Source organism: Falco rusticolus, chromosome 9, assembly GCF_015220075.1.
Source record: "Falco rusticolus isolate bFalRus1 chromosome 9, bFalRus1.pri, whole genome shotgun sequence".
NCBI classification, from domain to species: Eukaryota; Metazoa; Chordata; class Aves; order Falconiformes; family Falconidae; genus Falco; species Falco rusticolus.
The window spans coordinates 23,030,717-23,052,942 of record NC_051195.1 but is presented as its reverse complement, the minus strand read 5'-3'; the positions used below and the strand labels follow the sequence as shown (position 1 = coordinate 23,052,942).

Genomic DNA, 22,226 nt, shown 5'->3' with positions numbered 1-22,226 from the left:
GTCTCGCAAACCCCCTTCCTACTTCCAACCACCACAGACCTTTCTGATTCTAATATACCACTCCTTTCCCATCTTGCTCCTGTTCAGGTCACTGGCAAAGCTCAGGTCAGCCTGCACTGACTGGAGAATGAAGTTCATAAAAAATAACGTTTCATAGAAGAGCACTCAGCAGTCAAAAGCAAAACAGCACGTACACCGTGTGGTCTTCATCTCCTCCGATGAGTTTGCCAACTACACTAGGTCCTTTCAGTGACCTAGTTCTGTATTCAGGAGCTACAATCTAGAGTTCAACCAAGTCATCCATAATTCGATGTGAAATTTTTCAGTCTGGGAGGAAATTTGCAATCTCATTTTTCAATATCAATCAAAAAAACCCTCCAAAATGTTCTTTTTTTCTACAGCTGCAAAACCAAAACTGATAAAAATGTATGGCAAATGAGTTCCAACTTACAATACCACTTTCTAGATCTGTCCTTAAGTAGGAAGTTTACTCCATGATCCAAAGTAGCCAAGGCATGCCGAGTGCTTGGGGACAGCAGCTGCCATGAAGAAGGTGGTTTTTTTCCCAGTTGTTAATGCATGGTTTCCAGTACTTTTCTCTTTCAGACAGATACTTTTAATAGAAGATAGAAATCAAAAACTAAGGCCCAATTCACATTAATACTGGAAAGGAACAGGCGGTCAGCAGTCAGCTAGGGGTCTCTCCTGGCTTCTGCAGTTCCTGATCAGGTGCACACAGAGCACAAGCGATGGGAAAGCAGTATCTCGCCATGGCCAAGTCTGTGCAAACAGGCAAAGCTCCAGTGGTACCAGAGGGATGGACACCTCATAGACCTCTGTAGGACCAGCTTCTAGAATGAGTTAAGTCCCATGTTGAGCCTTCAGCAATGTGAAGATTTTGAGAGCCTGTATTTAGGAAAGCAGGATGAATTTGGTGCTCCTCACTATTTTTAAGAAGTATTTTTTCAAGAAATTATAACCTGTCAATATTTTGAGAAATTAGGGCCTAACCAATTTACGCATTCAGCATCAACCTCACTTTCAACCTGACCCTGGGCAGCTTCTGAAAAATTGCATATCTCAAAACTTTTTAAAGTATTCTTGAGCAGAGGATTTCTTTCAAAGGTTACCACCACAGCTGTCAAATAGCAGTGATAAAATGTAGGTTTCGAGCTTTTATTACTTGTGTGTGTTTGCATTTCTCCTAAATTGCAGCAACACAGATGTCACTTTTTGAAGAGTGGGAGAAAAAAACAGAAGAATCCTAAGTATTTTCTGACGGTAATGGTAATTCAAACACAATAGCATTTTCCTAGTGCATGAAATGCAGTGAAATGATTGATTATCCTTTTTCTATTCAAAAGAGGAGATTGCAAGAATGCATATAAGCTCAAATTAATAGCTAAAGCTGTCAACATCACCCGTTATATCCAGTTAATTTTTAAAGCATCAAAGGGAAACTGTTCACATACTCTACACAGACAGAAGAAAAAAATTATTTACTGTCAAAGACTAGAGGAGCAGCAAAAAAGGAAGGCCTTCTGTAAATCAGTATGTGCACTTAGACATTAATACATTTATTTTCAGATTAAACACTATTTGGAAGTACTATAGCACACAAAACAATAAAAGGGAAAAACTGATTCATCAATAAGGATGAAGAGCAGAAGTTGCTTCAAAACTTTGGGGTTTTTTTTGGTATTTTGGTCATTTTGGTGGATATTAATCCAATAAATGGAACTGAACCAAAACTACTGGAACAGTACTTCAGTAAAATCGCAACCACGTTGAAAGCGTATCTGTTTGCACGTGGGTTTGATGACAGACGATGGACGGGGTGAGGGTGTGTGGCACCCGTTCACCACCTGAGGTGGCAGAGGTGGAGCAGGTGCTGTGGAGACATTACAGTGCTGCCGTGGATCAGGAAGCCCCTGGACATTGTCTGGGCCACAAGTAACGAAGCGCCCCGGCTATCAGGGGCACAGCTGGGTCTGAGTGGCTGTGGGGCATCAGTGGTACTGGCACAAGGGCAGCAGAGCTGAAGGCGAGTTGCCAAAACGTCAGATTAATTACACTTCTTCCACAGATCCCCTTCTTTTAACCTTTTTCTGGACATTTTTCTGTTACTAGGGAGAGACAGTGAAGCCACCGTTTTCATTACAGGTTGAAATTGGAAAACTATTACCTCAGTATCTCGTAGTAAACCACTGATGCATCCTCAAACGTTGATGGTTTTCGTTCTGGCATATCCCTTAGCATCCCCAGTCTGCCAGATACCGCGTTTTCCAAACCTGACCTGTTAACTTCTGCAATGTCGCTGCTTTCGAGGGGGGACGAAGGGTGTTTATGAGGGAGCGGGTGTTCGGCGTGGGGCGGCTCGGGGGCCGGGGGCTCTGGGCCGGGCGGCGCGGCGCGGGGCGGGGCCGGCGCCCGGAACCTTCGTGCGGGGCGGCGGGAGCCGGCCGGAGGAGGAAGCCCGGGACGCGCCGCCGCCGCGCCAGGGCCCGCGCTGCCGCCGCAGCTGCTGGCTGCCGCCTGCCGCCGCCCGTGTGGCCCCCGCCGCTCCGCGACCCGGCCGACTGCGTGTTCGAAAGACCGGCCCGAGGGGTGAGTCACCGGCGGGAGAGCGAGCGGCCGCCCGCCGCCGCTGCCTGCCCCTGCGGCCGCGCATGCCGGGCGGCGGGAAGGTCACGGGCGGCCGGGTCCGGTCGGGCCCGGCGCGGCTCTCACCGGTGCCGCCTTCGCCTCACCGCGTCGCCGCGGCCGGGCCCCGGGCCGCCGCCGCGTCCTCGGCGGGGCCGGGAGCAGCCCGAGGCCTGCTGCTGCCCTCGCTGGGGCCCGGCGGCGCCCCGGGAGGCCCGGCGGGGCGGCCCTGCCCTGCCCCTTCTCTTCTGTGCGTCCGGCTCCGGTGGCCGCCCCGCCGGTCGCGGGGGCTGCGCGAGGGTAACGCCGAGCCCGTGAGCGGGAGCGGTTACTGTTGCCTGAGGGCTCGGGGAGAGGCGGGGGTGCTCGCGGTGCCCGAGCGTTCGCGGGAGCGGAGCGGCGGCCAGCACCGCTTCTCCTTCGGTTTCGTTTTTCTAAGGGGAGCGCTGGCACGCGGCAGGCAGGGCTGGAACCGAATGCGGCGGTAGCCGTACGGAGCTAGAGTTTGCCGTTCAACTAACTGTCCTCGTTTTCTCGGCAGTCTGGCTAGGAAATACGTGCTAAAATTCATGCGGGATAAGCAGGATTTTGTTTAGAAATCACGCTTAAATGTCTCTCCTGTTACAGCTTTTTCTTACAACCGGTATTCAGAGCAAGGATCGCCTGAGAAGTGGGCTTTTGCACTGGGGCTTTTTTGGAATCTTTTTTTCTTGTTCGCTGAATACATTTTATTTTAATATGTCAGGCTTAAGAGAATATGCAGAATCTGCTTGTTCTGTATTACTTGCTTAGATGCCTAACCAAGCAGGTAGGCACAGCAACAGTCTTGACTTTTTAGTTTCTAAACAGAGAATGTAGAGTTAAAAAAGCCAAAGCTGTTTTAGTGGTCTGCACTGAGATATAGCAGCAAACCATCGATGTCTTTTGGTTAGCATGTCATGGTACTTCTCCTGATTCCAGTCTGCCAAATCCTTGCAAACAGAATCTATGGTATGGCATGGCCTTGACTTGAAGGTGGGGTCGACATAGTGCAGCTGCCAGCCAAGTGAGGGGGAATTCAAGGGTATCTTGGCTGTAGGTAGTCCAGCTTTTCCCTGGCTGACTGCTCAGTTTGGAGACCAGCCAGGGAGCATTGGAAGCTGCCAAAGGAATTGCCACTGATTTTGCCCTTGCAGCAGGAAAACCGGGCAGTAAACGGGGAGAGCTTTAGGGAGAGCAGAAATCCCACCAGCTGAGGAGAAAGTAAATTGGGGAAGGAAAACCCTGATTTTATAAGTAATTTTTCAGTGGTTTAGGAAGAGGTTTTTTCTTCTCTACAGCCTGCTCCCTTAACTTGAAGGTGCTGTACTTCCTGGGTTTGGCTCATACAGCAGCCAGCCTTTTCCCTTGATAGCTGTGTGCCACATCCAGCATTTTCAGTTTTCCAGGGATATTAATAACTCAGAATATATTCTGCTAGCTGCAGGCTCTAGCTCTTAACCTTGTTTTACTCAAATATGAGTTGTCAGTCACTCCTTAATGTTGCAGTTGAGTGCCTTTCCTTTAAACTTCCTCTAAGGGAAAAGAACTCCCTGTTTAAATAATGTAGTTTTTGTCTCCATGACTTAGCATTCTTAAGTCAGTAACAGTCACAAAGCGTCAGTCTTAAAGGGAATGTAAACTTGGCACTGACATAAAGTAACCGTTATTGCTTTTATTAGGGTATTGTATAGCTGAAAGGAATGCAGATTTCTTGAGGGACAAGTGAAATCAGGACCTTTTGGCATGTAGTCAATCAAGAAGGAAGGCCTTAAATTGTTGCTGTCATTTCTTGTCTGCTTACTGAAAATGGAAATGAAACAATTGTTACACTTAGTGCTGCATGTTTTAATCTTACGCGATTTTATCTGTTGGGGTTGTGCTATTGAGGTATTTCATTATGACTTCATGGTAAGCTTTATGCCCATTGTGTGCCTGGGAAATAGCTTTTAATAAAATGGTGTTTAAATATAAGGTAGATGTTTTCTCAATTTTAATTTGCTTGCTTTCTGTCCCTCCCTGCACTTTTTTTACATTTAGTGTTGAGAAGCAAAATGGTCCATGCTGAAACATTTTCACGTCCCCTGAGCCGGAATGAAGTGGTCGGATTAATTTTTCGTTTAACCATATTTGGTGCTGTAACATACTTTACCATTAAGTGGATGGTTGATGCCATTGATCCAACCAGAAAGCAAAAAGTAGAAGCTCAGAAACAGGTAGAATTTTATTCATAAATCTTTCTTTAAAATGCTGTTCTTGTTTGTTATTGTTCAAACAGAGAAATATGCTAACTGAAAACTAGACTTGCAATAACCAACAAAATAATTGTCAGATGTATGTGGAATAATAAAAAGCCATAGAATTGTTTTTTAGTAAAACTCAGGATCTAGGCGGTTAGTGTTTTCAGTGCTTAGATTTTATAACAAGTTAAAATTTCTAGCTTGAAGTGGCAGAAAAACTGTTCAAAGTGGAGTGTGATGTTGTCTCTAATTATCTGCAAGTGTGTGGTCCCAGTGCCGTTTCTGCTTCTGACAACTTTGCTAAGCAGCAGTCCTGTTAAATAACGCTCTCATCAGTCTCTTTGTTGCTTTTTAAAACCTTGAGCAGAAATGACTTAATTCTTTGCTGCTTTTTGGCAACTTAATGGCAGAGGCAGGGACTGTAGTTGCTCATGTCAAAGAGGAACACTGCTGTCCAAATGCCTTTTTAAGAATAGCTTGCACTTTGTCCCCCTCTCTCTGTTCTTCCCGCAGCTCCAGTACCAGTCAAAATGGTCTGGAACGGGGAGGAAAAAAGTGAAAAGTCTCATTCCTTATGTTGAACTAGAATGACTCGTGGGGGTTAATGCTCTGGGAAAAGATTTGACTTTTGGTTTTGAAATGCACCTAAATGTTTCCTTTGCAAAGTATTTAAAGGAAATGTTGCAGCTTTTTTTTGTTTTTTGGATGACACAAATTTTACAGATTCAAACAGCAGTTTTGAGCCACCTAGTTCTTCTTTGGGTGGGTTTTCTTTTTTTAATGAAATCTTTAGTTAAAAAATTGGCTCCACTTTAAAAATCAGCTTTCACAAACTGTGCTAGTGCCAGCTGTTATATAAGAGGTTGCAATATCCCAAAACCATGTCATACTTAACCGCAGGTTTGAGTATAAAGAGAAACTGAATTGTGTAAGTGTGTTGACACAACAAATGACTTTTCCTTTTGAATTGGGAAAAAGAAAACATTGAATACATAGAAAAAAATGACTGGGTTCTGTGAATTACCTTTTTTTTCTTACAAATATACTGTCTCTTTGACACAGTGCCGTGGAGGTTTAGGGGGGTGGGGATGCTTTTTATAATAGCACAATTATATCTCCCTAATGGGAGTGTGTGTGTGTGTCTTATTTGCAGGGTTGTGAATGGAGGTAATTAAGCACGTAAAAGAACTCTATAGAGTTCTATTTAATAACAAGTTTCAGGCTTTTCACCTGAATCCTGTACAAAGTTTGTAAGGAAAAATGGGCTTTTTTTTTTTTTTTTTTTGAAGTGTACCACATCTGTGTCAGCTTTGAAAACTCCTGTAGGGATTATGGAAATGATTTTGTGCTGAGGTTACCTGTGTGTCTGCAAACCTGTTCTGAACAGCAGACTGTGTTTTAATGTTTATATTGGTTGCTTTTCAGGTTGTAATGTATGGCTTGTGGTTTTAGGGGTAGGGGGACTGGTGTGACACTCTACTCGATGGGAACTAAGACGTATGATTTAGTTTCACTCAAATGACAAGAAGTCTTTAGGAAATAGCAGAACCTTCTACTGCGGAGAGATTTAACCTCTTTTCAGATGTGACTTACAGAGAAGCTGTTCAGAGTCCAAATAGCAGTACTTTAAAAACTAATTTTTTGATTAAGCATTCAATTTCTTTCTCTGATTTTCTTGTCGTTTTATTTCCCTCAGGCTGAAAAACTAATGAAGCAAATTGGAGTAAAAAATGTCAAGCTTACTGAATACGAAATGAGTATTGCTGCACATCTCGTAGACCCACTTAGCATGCATGTAAGAAACTGTTGTCTGTGTTTTTCGATGAAAGCATTTCAGACATGGAAGATCTTGATTTTGACTCTAGATGACATTATTTGTCATAGATGGTATCTATGGAAATACTTATAAAAAATTCTGTAATTTAAAACTAAAATTGCATTGTTGAGAGCAGAGTTTTTTTAATCACTTGCCTTTTTTATTTTTGAGGCCTTGCACTGCTTTTAAACTTGTGGATATTTTTTTGATGGCAGGGACTTTGATGATCATGTCTAATACTGTTTCTCCATATTAGGTAACCTGGAATGATATTGCAGGCTTAGATGATGTTATTACAGATTTGAAAGACACTGTCATTTTGCCCATCAAGAAGAAATACTTGTTTGAGAATTCCAGGCTCTTACAGCCACCAAAAGGTAGGAAGGAAATGTTATGGATTTATATGTTGGTATTTAAAAAAACAAACAAAAAAGTTACAGTTCTCCAGAAAAGAAAGAGCAAGTGGGTTGCCAGTCCAAAATGCAACCGTTAGGACTGATGCCAGGGAAAACCCCTCAGGTTTTTCCTCTTCTCTTGCTGTGGAATCAAGTCCTAGTGAATAAGTTTCATCTTAATAATGAAGTGGTAATTGCTTTTCAGTTATTGATGTTACATTTTGGTGCACTAATCTATGTAGCCTGCATTTTTAATTGCCTAAATTGTCATGGGGTTGGTTTTTTTTCTTCTTTTACCTCATCTTGTCCTTTTGCAGAGGTGAGCTATAACTCTGCTGTACAGCTTTATACACTTGCTTAATCTTTCTGTGGTGTCTTGGAAAACACAAGTCATAAACATGAGACATCAATGTAAGCCAATCTTGCAGACATCTCTCGGTTCTAGTCCTTAGAAATTCCAGTCATTCAAGGAGACAGAAATCCCATTTTTCTTCTGGAGATGCCTTGATTTTCTCTGGAGTTGAGTTGCACGGTACTGAGGCAGTAAGAAAACCAGTGGGTGACAAACTTTCCAACAGTAAAACAGAAGTTGGACACTGTCTGCTGGAATGTTTACAGCCATATTTGGTGTTTGTTACTGCAAACAAGCAGAATTTGAACCTAAAATGTTGGACAAAATGCCAAAGTTTCTTTACTACTCTGATCCCTGGCATATTGTCTTCTGAATATTCTGTGAAAACTGCCTGTATCTGAGCATCTCAGTTTTGTGTACTAAGTGATGGAAAATGAAGTAGTTTTGTAACTGGTTTAGTTTTTCCAGGCTACTTTCTGTTTAAGTCACAAATTGAAACTGTCTGGGCAATTACTTCAATATAATGATCTAATAAGTTGAAGGAAAAAAATATTTTTTATTTATCTTTTTAAAGCAGACTTTCCACATAGGGCAAGATCCCCAGTTTTATTAGTGGCTTGCACTGTGTGTTAATTGGAAGTCATTGCTTCAGAGTAATTATGTTTGGGGTAGTCAGTCACATAAACAGAAAAAAAACCCACCTGGTAATTCTGTTTCAGGTTTGCTTGAGTTAATTTTTTTTTCTTGAAATTGTTTTCTTTATGACTATGTTGGGAAGAACACTACTGTGAATTTTTTCACTGTGGCAAGTTTAAAAATACGAGATGTCATATTTAATTGTGGGTAATTTGTTTAAAATGTTTGTAGATTCTGTGTTCTGTTTGGGTTTTTTTTTTCCCTCCCCTCTCTGTGCTGTTTTATTAGCAAGGCTGAAATTGGCTATAAACAAGGTCTGTCAAATGCTTACAGAAAATAAATAGGGGTTTAGTTTCATGTAACCTTTATAGTCACAATAATAAGACAGCCATCTTTCAGACAGATATTTCCCTTGAATTTCATCATACCTGTTTTTAGATATTCTTAGCTTTAATTTTATAATAATAAGGATATCTGAAATAACTCTGTATTTGATTTGATGGAACGCTGTGTAACTTGATTTCTTACCTTTTAAAACTTGGCTAAAATACAAGCCTGGACGATACCAGGTCTGTCATACCAAAGCATGTTTTCTATACAGCGACCAGAGTTCTAACACTGTTACCTTTTCAGGAGTACTCCTCTATGGCCCTCCTGGTTGTGGCAAAACACTGATCGCCAAAGCTACGGCAAAGGAAGCAGGTTGTCGATTTATTAATCTACAGCCTTCAACACTGACAGACAAATGGTATGGAGAGTCTCAAAAACTGGCTGCTGCTGTCTTCTCCCTTGCTATAAAGCTCCAACCATCCATCATTTTTATTGATGAAATAGGTAAAAATCGTATCTTTTTTTTGAAAGTAACTATGGCAGAGTGACATGAAACTGTAAGTTCACACTGATGGGTAGATTAATCTGCTGTCATCTTTCCCTTAAAAAAGGTTATAATGGAAGAAGGTTTAGTAATATAAATAGTATTGTAAAGAAGTGGTGGCTTAGGAAAAATATTTCTTTGTGTTAGTGAAGGAAATTACAAGCAGAACAACTTGCTGCTTATTTTTGGTTTGGCAAAGGTGGTTCATGAGGAGGGCTTTTCTTCTGTCAAGGGAACTACTTATTCAGGAAACCCATCGCCTTCAGCGCTTCTGCCATGTGGGCATGTAGTGGAAAATAAAATACAGGTTTAGGAGAGCTTGAGAATAATAGTTTAATTTTATTGAAATTATAAAAAAATATTTAAATTATAAAAATATTTAATTATAGTAAAGAAGTAGGAGGACAGGAAATTCAGCTAGGGAGACAGTAAGGGTGTTGGTTGTTCAGCGCATTTTGGCTTGTCACGTTAGTGTTTAAGTCCGTGTGAATCTGAGCAGTTTAGTTAAAATTGCCCATTGCCTCGTGGCACTGGCGCTTCTTTGTGAGTTGTACAGTTTGAAGAAACAAAGCCTGATGAAGCTTTTACTCTTTGCACAGTTTATGCTGGGGCTACGTTCTTAAGATACTTTTTATCCTTTTTTTATAGGTGTGAAAAAGGTAGTGTTTTTCTAGCTGTTGGAAATTCTTTAGGCAATGACTAGTGGAGTTAGAGCTCTGCATAACTGAGTCTGTCCTGCAGCTAGCTGTTCTGTGCTTTGGTGTCTTCTAGTTTGCCAAAGTCTGAATGCTTCCGTCTCTGCTTGAGAAATTCAGGTGACAGATACACTTTCCATGTATTCAGGAAAGGGAAAATTTGGAGCACAAGATTTGGGACAATCTTGTGTGATGGGTGCATACTCATGTAATGTAATTTAAAAGATGTGCTTAAAAATAGCATGAGATTCCATTTTTCTATTCTTCATGGTAAGAAATATTTTTCATTTGTTGACAATGTTTATTAAAAAAAGTATTTCTAAGGTAGAGAATAGCTCAGGTCTGCACGTGAGAAATCAAACAGCGTAGTTTCTATGGCAGGATTGAAAGTAAACTGCTCTATCTGAATTCTTTAATACAGATTCCTTCTTACGAAGTCGATCGAGTTCTGACCATGAAGCTACAGCTATGATGAAAGCTCAGTTCATGAGTCTGTGGGATGGACTGGACACTGATTATAACTGCCAAGTAAGTACAGAGGAAGATGAGAAAAGTAATGTGATTCTTCCCTCTTGGTTGTTGTGCGTTGAGCCATTTGGGAAGAGCTTTCTTCTTGAGAAGACTGTTTTTGTGGGTATTTTAGTTTTAATTGAGGTGTTCTTTTCAGAAGTGTCTTAAGTCTTAATAATGTAGCTGTATATTTTGAGCTGCCAAAATTGGGAATTTTTTTTAAACTGTTTCAAAAAATATTTTGTCAACAATATTTTCTTCAGGTGAAATGAATCTTTGATTTCAGGGAAGGTACTGAAAGATTTAAGTATTCATCAGAGTTGCAGGTTAGTTGCTTTGTTTCCAGAAGAGCATTAGGCTGGTGTCAGACATGCACTAGACTCCAGAGTTAGTCTGAAAGGGTAGAGAAGTTGATGTTATCAAAAGACAAATTGTATTAAATGGAGCCATGCTTCCATCCTGTCATTCCTGTATTCTTCCGTCCCCCTCCCATACTCTCTAGAAGTACGGTATTTTGGAGGGGAAAAAATACAAAAGCTGCTGGTGTTGTAAAACCAACCAAACAAAAAACATTTATTAAATAAATGAATGTAGCATTGACAAAAGCCTGCTTGGTATGTTTCTGAACTGCAACCTGGAACTGCAGTTCTTTTTAAGGCCTTTGAAAAGGATATTTATTCTCAACTTCTAAAATCTTCAGCCTTTTTAGTTTGTATTTTTCTGTGAATGGGTTCTGATGCTCCGACCACCATTTGTTCTTTGTAAAAATCTGCTTTTCCTCCTCTCTCAAGCTTGTGCTAAAGATTTTTTCCAGTTGATTTCCTAAAAACTGATTAGAACACAGTGAATACATATACTGAGGAGCTTTAAAGCAGACTGCTTACCATTAATAAGAGGCCAATGGCTTGAAAACTTAACTGGAAGCTAATATGATCTTGAAAGCACACATTTCTTCCAGTGTTTGAATGTATTATCTTTTTTCCCAACATACTGACAACTTCCTGGAGCAAGTTGAATTGTTCGTTCCCTGCAGTAAGAAGATATGTGGTCTTACCCATCTCTTGAGTTCAGCATGCAGTCGCTCTTCTCCTTTACTTGTATGGCTCTGCAGGGTAGGGAGCCACCAAAATGAAATGCAATGCAAAAAATTGGCTGGAGGCACTGCAGGGGTTGATTCAAGTTTCTGGGGAGTTTTTCAGCAGGAGTATTTTGTTTCAGTACTGTATCTCGGGCATCTCCCCGAGATGTCGTTGCAATTCAGGAAGTGTTTTTCAAGCGATGCTTTTGACACTTGCATTGTCTCGGGTTTTGACAGCCAGCTCACTGGGCTCTTCTGTTAACTACAAATGTTTTCTTGGGAGCTTTGGGTAGATTGTGTGATTCTCGTCAAACAAATTTCCTTTGAATAAGGATTGAATTTGGCTTTTGTTACGGTAACAAAAATTCCAAGTGCTAAGTGGAAATTGTAAATAAGTGTTACGATGAATGTTACGTGTTCCTCTGTTGATTGCACCTGAAAAGCATGTTGAGCTTTGGGCTAAACCTGCCAAGGATGTAGTCTTGAGGCTGGCAGGATCTTGGGGCGCGGTGCCTGGAAAACAGTGCTATGCTGCTTGAAGGGACCGTTCAAGTCTGGAAGCCCCATACAGCCACACTTCACGTCCGCAGAACCTGCAGCCAAAGCCGCGTTTGGGAAGGTTTCTCCGCCCCGGTGGCACAGAAGGAACAACTCTTTGGGTCCAGCGTTGGGCTTTGGCATAGACCCCGGGGAAGCGCAGCAGGGGTACGGTGATGCTTTTTTGCAGGAGTCAGCTAAGCCGAACATAACTTGTTTGGCACGCTGGCGAGCACAAGCGCTTGCAGGCATAGCGCTTTCTGGAAGGTGAGGACTGCTGGGGAGCCCTGACGAAGTGTGCCTTTGGGCTTTTTCTGTGCGTAGCAGTCGGCCACCGTGTAGTCAAGCCTCTAGGTGGCAGGGTGACTGCTCCGGGCCGCGCAGCCCAGCCTGGCCAGGGCTGCTGCAGCTGCCAGGGCTGGCTGCGGAACACTGACCCCAGACAAAAGGCCAGAAGCACGTCAGGAAACTGTATTGATAGGAGATTAATTTCCCAGACATTTTTCACTTTTGTGACTGGGTATTTACAATGTACATAACTTAGAATAACAAATGAGAAAACAAGACTGATGTGAATGGAAAGTAAACTTGCTCTTAAACTAATAACTGGAATACAGTCAAATGAGGTGAATATTCTTTTATTGAACTTGGCTTGTAAACACCTCATGCGCTGCTGTTACAGAATACCAGTGCATATAGTTTCTTGGCTGACTTTTAATGCTTTTTCCAATGCTTAAAAAAAAGAAACAACACTGTAATGCATTGGAAAGCTGCCAGTTTGGCTGTCCTGGTGAACTGATTGCCTTTCTTTTTTCAACACAGCACAAAAATGCCACATTTTTTAATACCTTATCAAAGCATCTCCTTTCAAGTTCCTTCTAGACCATAAGGAACTAAGAAGACATCACAAAGATAAGATATATATAGAGAGAGATATATAAGCACGAGTTTTGGGTTACTGCTTTGAGTTTGAACGCTCAAATCAGGCTCAGGAGACTTCAGACCAGTGTAAAATTTAATCTCTACCCAGATGGTACCCTGTGGTACCAGTGCTGTCTTTAGTTGCCTCTCCAGTTGCTGAAATCAGTACCAAGAAACTTTACGTAACTTCTTTCAATGTCGATGTTCTTGATAAAGTGTGAAGGAGTCAGATGTTTGATTTTGAAAGTCCAATATGGTGATGTTTTCAAAAGCTGGTTTCAGGCTGACTAGTTTTTTTCTGTTGTTGTATACAGGTAATAGTTATGGGAGCCACCAATCGTCCTCAGGATCTTGACTCTGCAATCATGAGAAGAATGCCAACCCGATTTCACATCAACCAACCTGTAAGTCATGCCAGGTTTGCCTGAACAGTGCACTTAGCAGCTGAGCTGCAGGCCTGTGCCTTATCGACCAGGAAGCGCCTGTCTCTGGATTTTTTACAAAGAAATGCTGCGTTATTTTGATCTGGGTTTAGTTTTTTAGAAGCTCATATATAATTTAGCTTTTAAGGTGAAGTTTCTCACAGAAGTCTTGAATCCTTGGGTCTTTTACCTGAAACAATACCATGTGCTCTTGAGAGCTTCCCACCTGTTTTCTTCATCTGTAAGAATGGAGTGAGTGGCTTAGACACTGCACACTGGAAAGAGCTTAGTTTTAATTTGAAAACAACCACAAAAAGTGACTGCACACCTTGCCTGCAGGGGAGAGTGGCACCAGGTCAGATAATGTCGAGAAGCAGGTACATATTGACTACCATTTATACCTTACAGATACACAGTACTTAGTTTTTAAGAAGAGGGAATGAAATCTGCCTATCAAAGCCTACATTCTGCTCAAGCCTTTCCACAGTCGGGCACAGCCAGCAATCTGAAAAACTGGTTTTATTTTGCTTGTGCTTTATGGCAAACGGGCAGTAATTAGGTCTTTATCAATTAGGCCAGCTGTCACAAGGTTACCCTTACTGTAAATTTTGCTATCGCCATCCTTTTCAAGGTATTTTAGTCACCTTTGAACACTTAGCGATATCACAACACGTTTTTGTATCGGTATTATGAAGAGTTCAGTCATGGTTGTTAGTATTCCCTTCTGGCTACAGAAATGCCCTTCATTATTCATTTTTTGCAGAAACTTAGAGACAAACTGGAGGAGTAAAACTCTTATTGATTGTGCAAGAGTAGTCATGTTCCCAGGCACATCTTGTTTGAACTGGCTTTCACTCCCGGTGGGCGGATACTTTTTGAAACAAAGCATTTGTAACCTACTTACTGCTTTTCTGCGATGCCTGTTCATAGGGTTTTATCAAGTTTTCCTTGAATTAGTAAGGAGCAAGAATGTGTATTTTGGTACTTTTATCATGTCTTTCTATCAAGAGCTGGTGTTAGAACGATGGATTACCCACGGGTAACAGTGCCTCAGGATATTACGGGGATTGGCTTCCTCTCTCAGGATCAGAACTACAACAGGAGGTGTCATTTGGGGCACGGACACGTGATTTTCCTTACCCCGCTACAGCCATATTATGAACTTAGAGCTTGGCCTTTGTTCTTGTCTGTGGTACTTTGCAGTACAACCAAGGTTGGTTCCAGCTTTTTTATTGAGGGCCAGTATAATTTATGTGCTGTGGATTGGAAGTGTGCACAAGTAGGATGACTGTAGAGTAGTTAAAGCCTTGCAGATCTTGTAACCAGGTTTGAGGTGAAAATGCCCAAAATTACTTATAAGAAATAATCTACAAGACAGAGGGAAGTTTGGGAGAAGTATTTTTTGAGACAGTGTCAACTGTTCAGCTGCTAGAGTATCTATGGGGTATTTCCCCCCCTTTTTAACAATGAAAGTGAATTTGGTAGGTTTGGTTTTGGGAGACGCTAAAACAAATCTCTTTGCTGCCTGTGTTCTACTTTGCTAGTAAGGATATGCTTAGGACTTAACTTTTTTTCAGTAACCTCATTACAGTATGTGATTTATATTGCTTAAAATTTCCCAAGCATCATCTGTAGAATTAAATTTATTTTTCTTTTTTAAAGCAGAACAGTTTATGCTTTTCATCTGATTTAGCAAAGTATTGAAAGCATCCTCTAGATCGAGAGTGTCAGCCCTCTGTTAAAGGTGATGGGAAATCTTTGGAGACAGCTGCTCTCACTTAGGGCAAAGTAAGACTAAATGTCAGTGCGTTTTCCCTTTCCCTGTAGTCAGTGTAAATGTATATGCTCAAATGTTTAGTTTCATGTGCTCCTGGAGTCAGAGTACCCTAGATCTTGTTTTGCCGAGTGATTTGCCATCAGATAGGTTTCCTTAGTGTGTATCACGTCTCCTGTTTGAGGGATCAGCTTGTGTGACTGAAGGCCTGCGGAGTGCAAAATTGAGATAGATGTTACATGTGTTTATTTTTGTAGTCCAGTAATTTTAATCTCTTTTGTTTAAGGCTCTGAAACAAAGGGAAGCTATCTTGAAGCTGATTTTGAAAAATGAAAATGTAAGTAAATTTCTATTTTAATGGTTAATTAGCTGTATTACTGTTCTCATGAGTGCAAGCTCTGGAGTTGTAGAAAGCATGTTTTATAATTGACTGTCTTGGAGTAAGGTAGGGATTATCTACCAGGGATCTTGGGAATCTTTTGTGGGTTTAGGTGTGGCGTTAAATCAGTAGAGTTGCTTACTGGTTTAAGCATGAGCCTCAGTCAAAGCAGCAGTCTTGGATTTTGTGGTGATTCACCATCTCTGAGGAAAATTAATTTCTCTGTCTCTGTTTTCCTATTATGTAACAAGATAATAAATTTATCTCTCTAAAGATGAAGGTGAATCGCGTTTGGAAATCACTTTGATCAGTGAAAGAAATTTCAAGACATTGTGAAGCAGGGACAAGAGATCCTGATTATTTTTTTTAACTCTGTAAAGTCTGTTGGCTTAAGTCAAGAAAGGAGCAATTACATTTTTTGACTGCTGCTTTTTGCACTTTGATCCATAGCTCATATTTCCTTTAGGGGAAAACTACTATAGATGTTGTTACTGATATTGTGTGGTGTTCGGGTTGCCATCTGCATTCCAAGATGAGGGGAAGGGATAGGTATGAGCACATCTGGTAGTGTCTGACTATGGGGCCTATGCTATTGGAAGTTCCTGCCAAATTTAGTCTGAAGCACTAATTGTCTTGTAGTTAATGTTGCAAAGTGTCTCTGGGTTGACGTCTATCCTAATCAATATAAGTTATTAGTAAAACCAACTTACATTTTCTTGGGAGGCCTAAAAATCACAGCTCATCATTGCAAGTGGCTGAGCTATTGGGGAGGATGCTTTGCAAATTTTGGGTTGTTTGTACAGGGTTAGAATATAGGTTGGCTTTTTCACAAAATATTAGATACTGATGTGAAAATGGGACTGCTACAAAGTGGCAAAGGAGTTGTGTAGGAAGAGCTGACCTGTTTGCAGAAAATCTCAAACTAAAATGTCTCTTGCAAGTGGTGGTTTCAGACTCAAATTTCTCTTCAAGAGCTGTTAGGGAGCTATGCTAAATAGTAGACCTTTATACAGGCTCCCTGTATGTTTGCAGCCACCCAGCCCTTGCACACAAATGGACCCTGTGGCTTTTTTGCCTTGGCAGCTGGGTCTGGGAGTTGCAGCACCTTGGCCTTACGGCCTTCAGCAAAAACTAAATCAGCACCTGAATATGGACCTGGAAGAATGCAAGATGTATCGAGCATCTGGCAGTGAACCACAGCCACACAAACGGCGTTTGGCAGAGGGGCAGGGATTAACCTTTATTGGTTATCCCATTGGAGTAATAATTGGATCTCAAGCCCAGCTTATTTTTAGCCAGGGTGACAAACTTCCTGCCAGTCCTTCACGTGACAGGTGTAGTCATGCCCTCCATTTTCCTTGCCTGTCTTAAAATCTTGTTTTGTTTCTTTTTTCTCGCTCAAAGGGAAATCCTTGTTAATGCCTGCTATACAACGTGCCCGTTTTCTATTTATTCTTAGCCAGCTGTGCTGCTCCATTCAATTCTTGGTGGCCTTCAGCCCCATAATGAGCAGATACCTTGCAGATCCACAGCTGACTGTTACTGGCTTCAGTATTTGTGTGCAGGATCACACTTTTAAGCAAAGCACTTCAAGATAGTAAGGCTGTAGTGTCTGTATGAGGCACTTTGGTGTAAGCCAGCTGCCACTTTTGCCTTAATTTCCATGCTGGACAGCCAGACGGCTTGCTGCAGTCCTAAACCAGAGCACTGCGTGCTGAGTCATAGGTCAGGAAGCTGGAGCTTACGTAGAAGCTCAAGATAGGAGCCAACAGGACAGTGTGACTGTAACCCTTGTCCTTCAATAAAAGCGGGAGGAACAGCGGGGAATTGGAGGGGTGCTTGGTGGATGTTGATGCGTTCTTGGGTTATCCTGGGGAGTACATGGGTTGAAGGGGTAGCTGGAAGCAGCAGAGATTACATCTGGGGCTTTGCTTTCATCACCATGAAATAGTTTCCCTCCTGGAAGAAGTCATCCCATAGCTTCAACCTTTTATTAGACTAGTTTGGCTTTAACTTCTGAAAAGGAAATACTGATGCATTGGAAAATGTGCTGGAAGGGGCTGTTAGCAGAAATGCTGTAAATGGACTGAGTAACTGTGGGGTCTTGGCTGGAAAGAGTTCAGTCTGATCCAGTGCACGGAGTTAAACACATTATTTTGCCTCCAAGTTCCCCGTTTCATGGTTGTATAAAGTAGGAGCAGTTGTTCAGTAACTCAGCAGACAAGTGAGCTGCTGAGATAGTGAACAACTGCTTTTGAAGTTCTTACTCTGCACTGAAAGGTGGCAACAACAAAAGGTAAATGTGATGGGAGCTCTTTCCAGCCTTGCTGTGTAACTGATCAAAAGACGTGCTTATGAAAACAAGACTTAGTCATTCAAATAATGTTAAAAAAGGGCTGTGGCTGTGAAAGGAGACCCATTGGGTTGTGTTCGTTGTCTACAGATAAAAAGATGTATATAGGGTCTGATTGAGCCCCTTACCAAAAAAAGCAGTGCCGTTGCAGGAGGCTTGTGTGGGCATTTGGGATAAATGGGTCATTATTTCTGTGACCCAGTTTTTGCCATCCAGTAGGCTTCCAAAACCACACAGGAGCTTTGTCAGTGACATAATACACCAATGTGATGGTTTGCTTTTGGTTGCCTGTTCTTTTTTTTCATCAGCTACAGAGTTTTATGAGATGATGCATCAGTTTTATTTAATGAAATGAACTGCTTGGAGGGTTCAAAGTCTTAAGTTAATAAAACAATTTTCTTTTAGTTCTCAAAAAAAGGTCAAGACTGAGAAAGATCATCTTAGGGCAGGTAAAAATACTTGGAGGTGACTGTTTCTTGTCCTTGGTGAACAAAGTAAATGAACTTGAGAGTCCTTTTTTGTTTTTGGACAGGTGGACAGGCATGTGGATCTCCTAGAAGTTGCTAAAGAGACTGGCGGCTTCTCAGGCAGTGATCTGAAGGAAATGTGCCGGGATGCAGCACTCCTCTGTGTCAGGGAATATGTTAATTCTGCCAATGAGGAAGAAACGTATGTGTCTTTATTCTGTCTTTTATGGTAGCTGAATAGCAGTTGTGAATGCTTCTGGTGCTACACACTGTCCAATTAATAGTTTGTATCTTCTGATTTGAGTTACAAATTTCTAGGGGTTTAAAAAACTGTGCTGTGATTCACAGAAAGCAGGAGGTTCTCTTTTTTTCTCAACAAATTGCTACTATACAACAAAAAAACCCAACAAGTAAGTTACCTTTGTTCAATTTGACTGAAAGTAAGACTACTTGTTCTAAGGTGCCAAGCTTGAGGTGGCATGAACCACCACGTGGTATTACTGCGCTGCATTACCAGTTTAAATGCTGGTAACATTCTCGAACGTGCAGAACTCTGGTTGCTGTGCTGTTCCTCTGATTATCTCCCGTGCTTGCAGGTCATGCAGGTGTGGACAGGGGCATGTTTCCACTGTAACGCTGGGTCCGTGTCAGCTGCTGTTTGCAGTGATTTATTTCTCATTGTTTGAATAACTGTTACACAGCACCTGAATCGTTACCTTGCTTTTTTTCTTTCTTTCTTTTAAAGCCATGACGAAGATGAAATTCGGCCTGTGCAGCAGCAGGATCTCCACAGGGCAATTGAGAAGATGAGAAAATCAAAGGATGCCACACTGCAGAATGTTTTGATGCATGTTAGTTTAGATTAAGACAAATTGTGTGTTTGCAGTTTCTGATGTGATTTAGTTTGACTTCTGTAATCAGTTAGCAAAAACAAGGTCGGGGGTGGGAGCGGGGATGTTCCTTGAATAAGGGAGTTCTGTTTCTGGAATTGTTTTTATACAACAAATTCTAAGTTATTGAAATTGTCATGCACAACTAAAGCATAACAGTAGATCATGAAGTGGAACAATTATAGCCCAGACCAAGAGCAACTGCCTGTGTCTTGTCCCATAATCAATACACTGTGTAGCCTTAAAGCAGGTTCTGACGTGGTGCATGGGTTCAGCAGGTCACCGGTGTGGAGGGGAGACAATCCATTACCAGTGTGTGTATATATGTACGAGCGTGTGTGTATGTATTAAATGTATATATCCACACATTTTTTTATATATATAGACATAATCTGTAGATAACTTGAGTATGGAAAAGCTTTTCTACTTACTGAATCAAACCAAATCAGAAGACGTATAGATTAAAGACTTGTCGATACTCAATTCACATTTACTTCTTCCTTTTAGCAGCAAATGGTGAAGATAGAAATTCTGCTTCTAGAATAACTTCCAGGCAAAATTTGAAATGTTACTGATTTTCCCTTCACATGACCACTTGAAATCTGGTGCCATTTAGTAAAGATAGTAAACTACTGTAAAAATGTTTGAATACTCTTCATTTTGTATGAACTCTGCTTTTTGAGGCTTTTAAAATGAATGCTGGTTTTATTTTTATTTTTCCCTCGATGTGAGTAGTTAGAGTAGGTTCTTAACTGGTCTTTCATGAAGCCCTACATATTATAAGGTCTCCGAAACTGCGGCTTTCTGATCTATTATGCATTGTAACGAGGGTTTGCTGCTATTTTTAATCTCCTCTGGAAGACCCACTGCTGCACTGTGACATTGTACCATGAAGCGTCATATGCATAGCTCTGAGGCATGGGGGGATGTTTTGTGATGTTTTGCTCTGTCACATGCTCTGATTGCAAAGGTGAAGAGATGGGAATAGGTTTTAGGTTTATAAATGTGATTTAGCAAAGTTCTGCTGTACTGGCTGGTAAGAGTTTTAGTAAATTCATGTAACGTTACAGAGTGATAAAGGCAAGGGGTTAAAAGTGTAAGTGGCAAAAGTGTTTCGGTAGAGTTATTGTTGGTAGGTTTTCAATAACTTGATTTTTCTTCTTATAATAATAATATGAATTGTGCACTAATTCAAGACAAATGTAATCGGTATTGTTCAGACCCACGGGGTGGTACGCTGTGTCACGGTTCTGCTAGCTATCGAGGGAAGGCAAGCGCTGAAAGCCAGATAATGTAACGTGAAAGGCACTGCAAAGTGAAATACAGACAGCTGGAGCCAGCTGTCCTGCAGTATTGGGTGCTGATGACCATTTGCATTAAGCACAGTGTTCTCGCTGGTGTCCTCTCTGGCACACCGGTTGTGTAATGCACCAGGCGTAGCAGGTCTTAGTTTGGCCCAATTTAATCTCCTTGGGTACTGAACATGGGGTTTTTAAAAACAGTTTAATAATTACTTTGCTTTTTGATACGGAGAAAGAAGTCTATGGTAAATGCGTATTGCTGTAACACAAAGACATAGGAAATTAGGCATGCCAGAAATACTGGGCTGTGGAAATCTAAAAAGTCTGGGATAATGGAATGCCAGTGCCACAAGTCAGGGCAGAAGGCAGGGATGTGTGCCAGTGCTAGCTCTGGGAGAGCCCGAGTTCAAGGATTAGCCCTTAAAAGTAAACATGCAAATAGTGCTGCTGACTGGAAGCTGGTTTCTCGGAAGGTTTGGGTTATGCACATGCTGGATGAGGTTCTCCGGCTATTCAGTTTGTTTTCAGTGCCTACTCTGAAGTTCTCCCAGCCCCTCTCGGTAGTTGTTACACCTGAGAAATGCCAGGCTGGTGCGATGATGGGGCTCATCCTGCCACCTCCCTTTTTCGAGTGTGCTTCCTACTTGGTAAAGATGCAGCACAGGCAGCTGAAGAATGCAGTCTCAATTGGGTTTAACAGAGTGGCTCTGAAGTGTGCTCTCAAGGGAGTTTAAGTGTCAAACTGAGGGCAGGGAACACGAACAAAGCCTTGGATGTTTGCAGGTATCAGGGCCAGTCTATCGCCAGCTGAGCTCCGATCTCCTTTTTGTGTGTGTCTCCCAAAACCTGGCTGTTTGCGTGCGAGCTGGATCTTGCCTTTACCTTGTGCCTGTAGCGCATCACTGCAGGCTTAGGGGCTGATTTGGAGAGGCACACGGGGCTATTTCTCATTGCCCTGAGGACAGTTACTTCAGCTGGAGTGTAATTCCCACTTTTCAAAGGACTTTTCCATACTGGTCTACTTTTGCTGCCGCTTTGGGAGTCCTTGTCGAAGCCCGGACCCTTCAGGCAGCTTGCCAGAAAGGCTGGGCAAGTGGCATAGTTTGTCACACAGGAACGCGGCCACGTTTGTTGCATGTCTCCAGTGGTTTGGTTTGGGCTCCTCAGCATCTGCTCCTGCCTTGCCGTAGGGTGGGGGCAAGCCCAGCCCCTCTCCTGCAGCTCCAGGGCCAGCTGCTCAAAGTGAGGAGCATCGTTCAGAGCTGTGGGCTGGGGCAGGTACTGAGCTCCGTGCTGTAGCGCAAAGTTCTATGTGAAACGGTCTTCCGTGGGGTTTAAAGGTTGAATCCTCTGGTAGGAAGAGGCACAGACATTCCCAGCAGGCAAAGAATTTGTTTAGAACCTGTTCAACCATAGCAGCCAGGGGTAGGCAATGTGTACAGTACAGGCCGTACTTAAATTTTCCCGGGGCTGTAAAGTGGCTCATCTTGCCAGTCCAATACTGCAGCGCAAACAGAAACCTTTGGAGTACTCTTAAGTAACAGGTGAATAAATGTGTCGTTTGTTTGCTCTGTGTTTTTTGTTGATCTGTTTTCTGTAACCTTCACCAGCGTGTCCATGTTTGGTTTCTGTAAATACAGCGCTTTTTTTATTTGAGACTGGCTTGGACAAGGGCATCTTTTCCCTGGCTGGTGCTTGGGAGCCTGGGGCTGCGGGCACCGCTCTGAATGAGCAGGGTGCCGGGAGCCCCAGCCAGGGGAGCCAAAGACGCTGCCCTTGTCCCGCAGCCAGCACCCAGCCCTGCACTGGGGCAGGCACAGGCCAGCAGCGAAGAGCCACCATCCCCACCACGCAGGAACCGGCAGGGCTCTCCCTTTGTCTCTCCCCAAGCTGGGACGTGCGGGATGCCGCATCACCCCACCTTC

The 22,226-nt window shown here is 42.3% G+C and overlaps 1 protein-coding gene across 2 annotated transcripts; it reads left to right on the top strand.

Moving 5' to 3' along the window:
* The first annotated feature begins 2,480 nt into the window (after positions 1–2,480).
* On the top strand, positions 2,481–21,870 carry ATAD1 (ATPase family AAA domain containing 1). Of its 2 annotated transcripts, XM_037399868.1 has the most exons (10): positions 2,481–2,607; positions 4,702–4,877; positions 6,598–6,696; positions 6,974–7,094; positions 8,734–8,934; positions 10,091–10,197; positions 13,030–13,119; positions 15,198–15,248; positions 18,176–18,312; positions 18,856–21,870. In XM_037399868.1, exons 2-10 carry the CDS (start codon positions 4,716–4,718, stop codon positions 18,974–18,976), a joined length of 1,089 nt encoding a protein of 362 aa, XP_037255765.1. In that variant the 5' UTR covers positions 2,481–2,607; positions 4,702–4,715; the 3' UTR covers positions 18,977–21,870. The 2 variants fall into 2 exon arrangements, with proteins under 2 accessions (XP_037255765.1, XP_037255766.1); XM_037399869.1 differs by lacking the exon at positions 15,198–15,248.
* Positions 21,871–22,226: the final 356 nt, after the last annotated feature.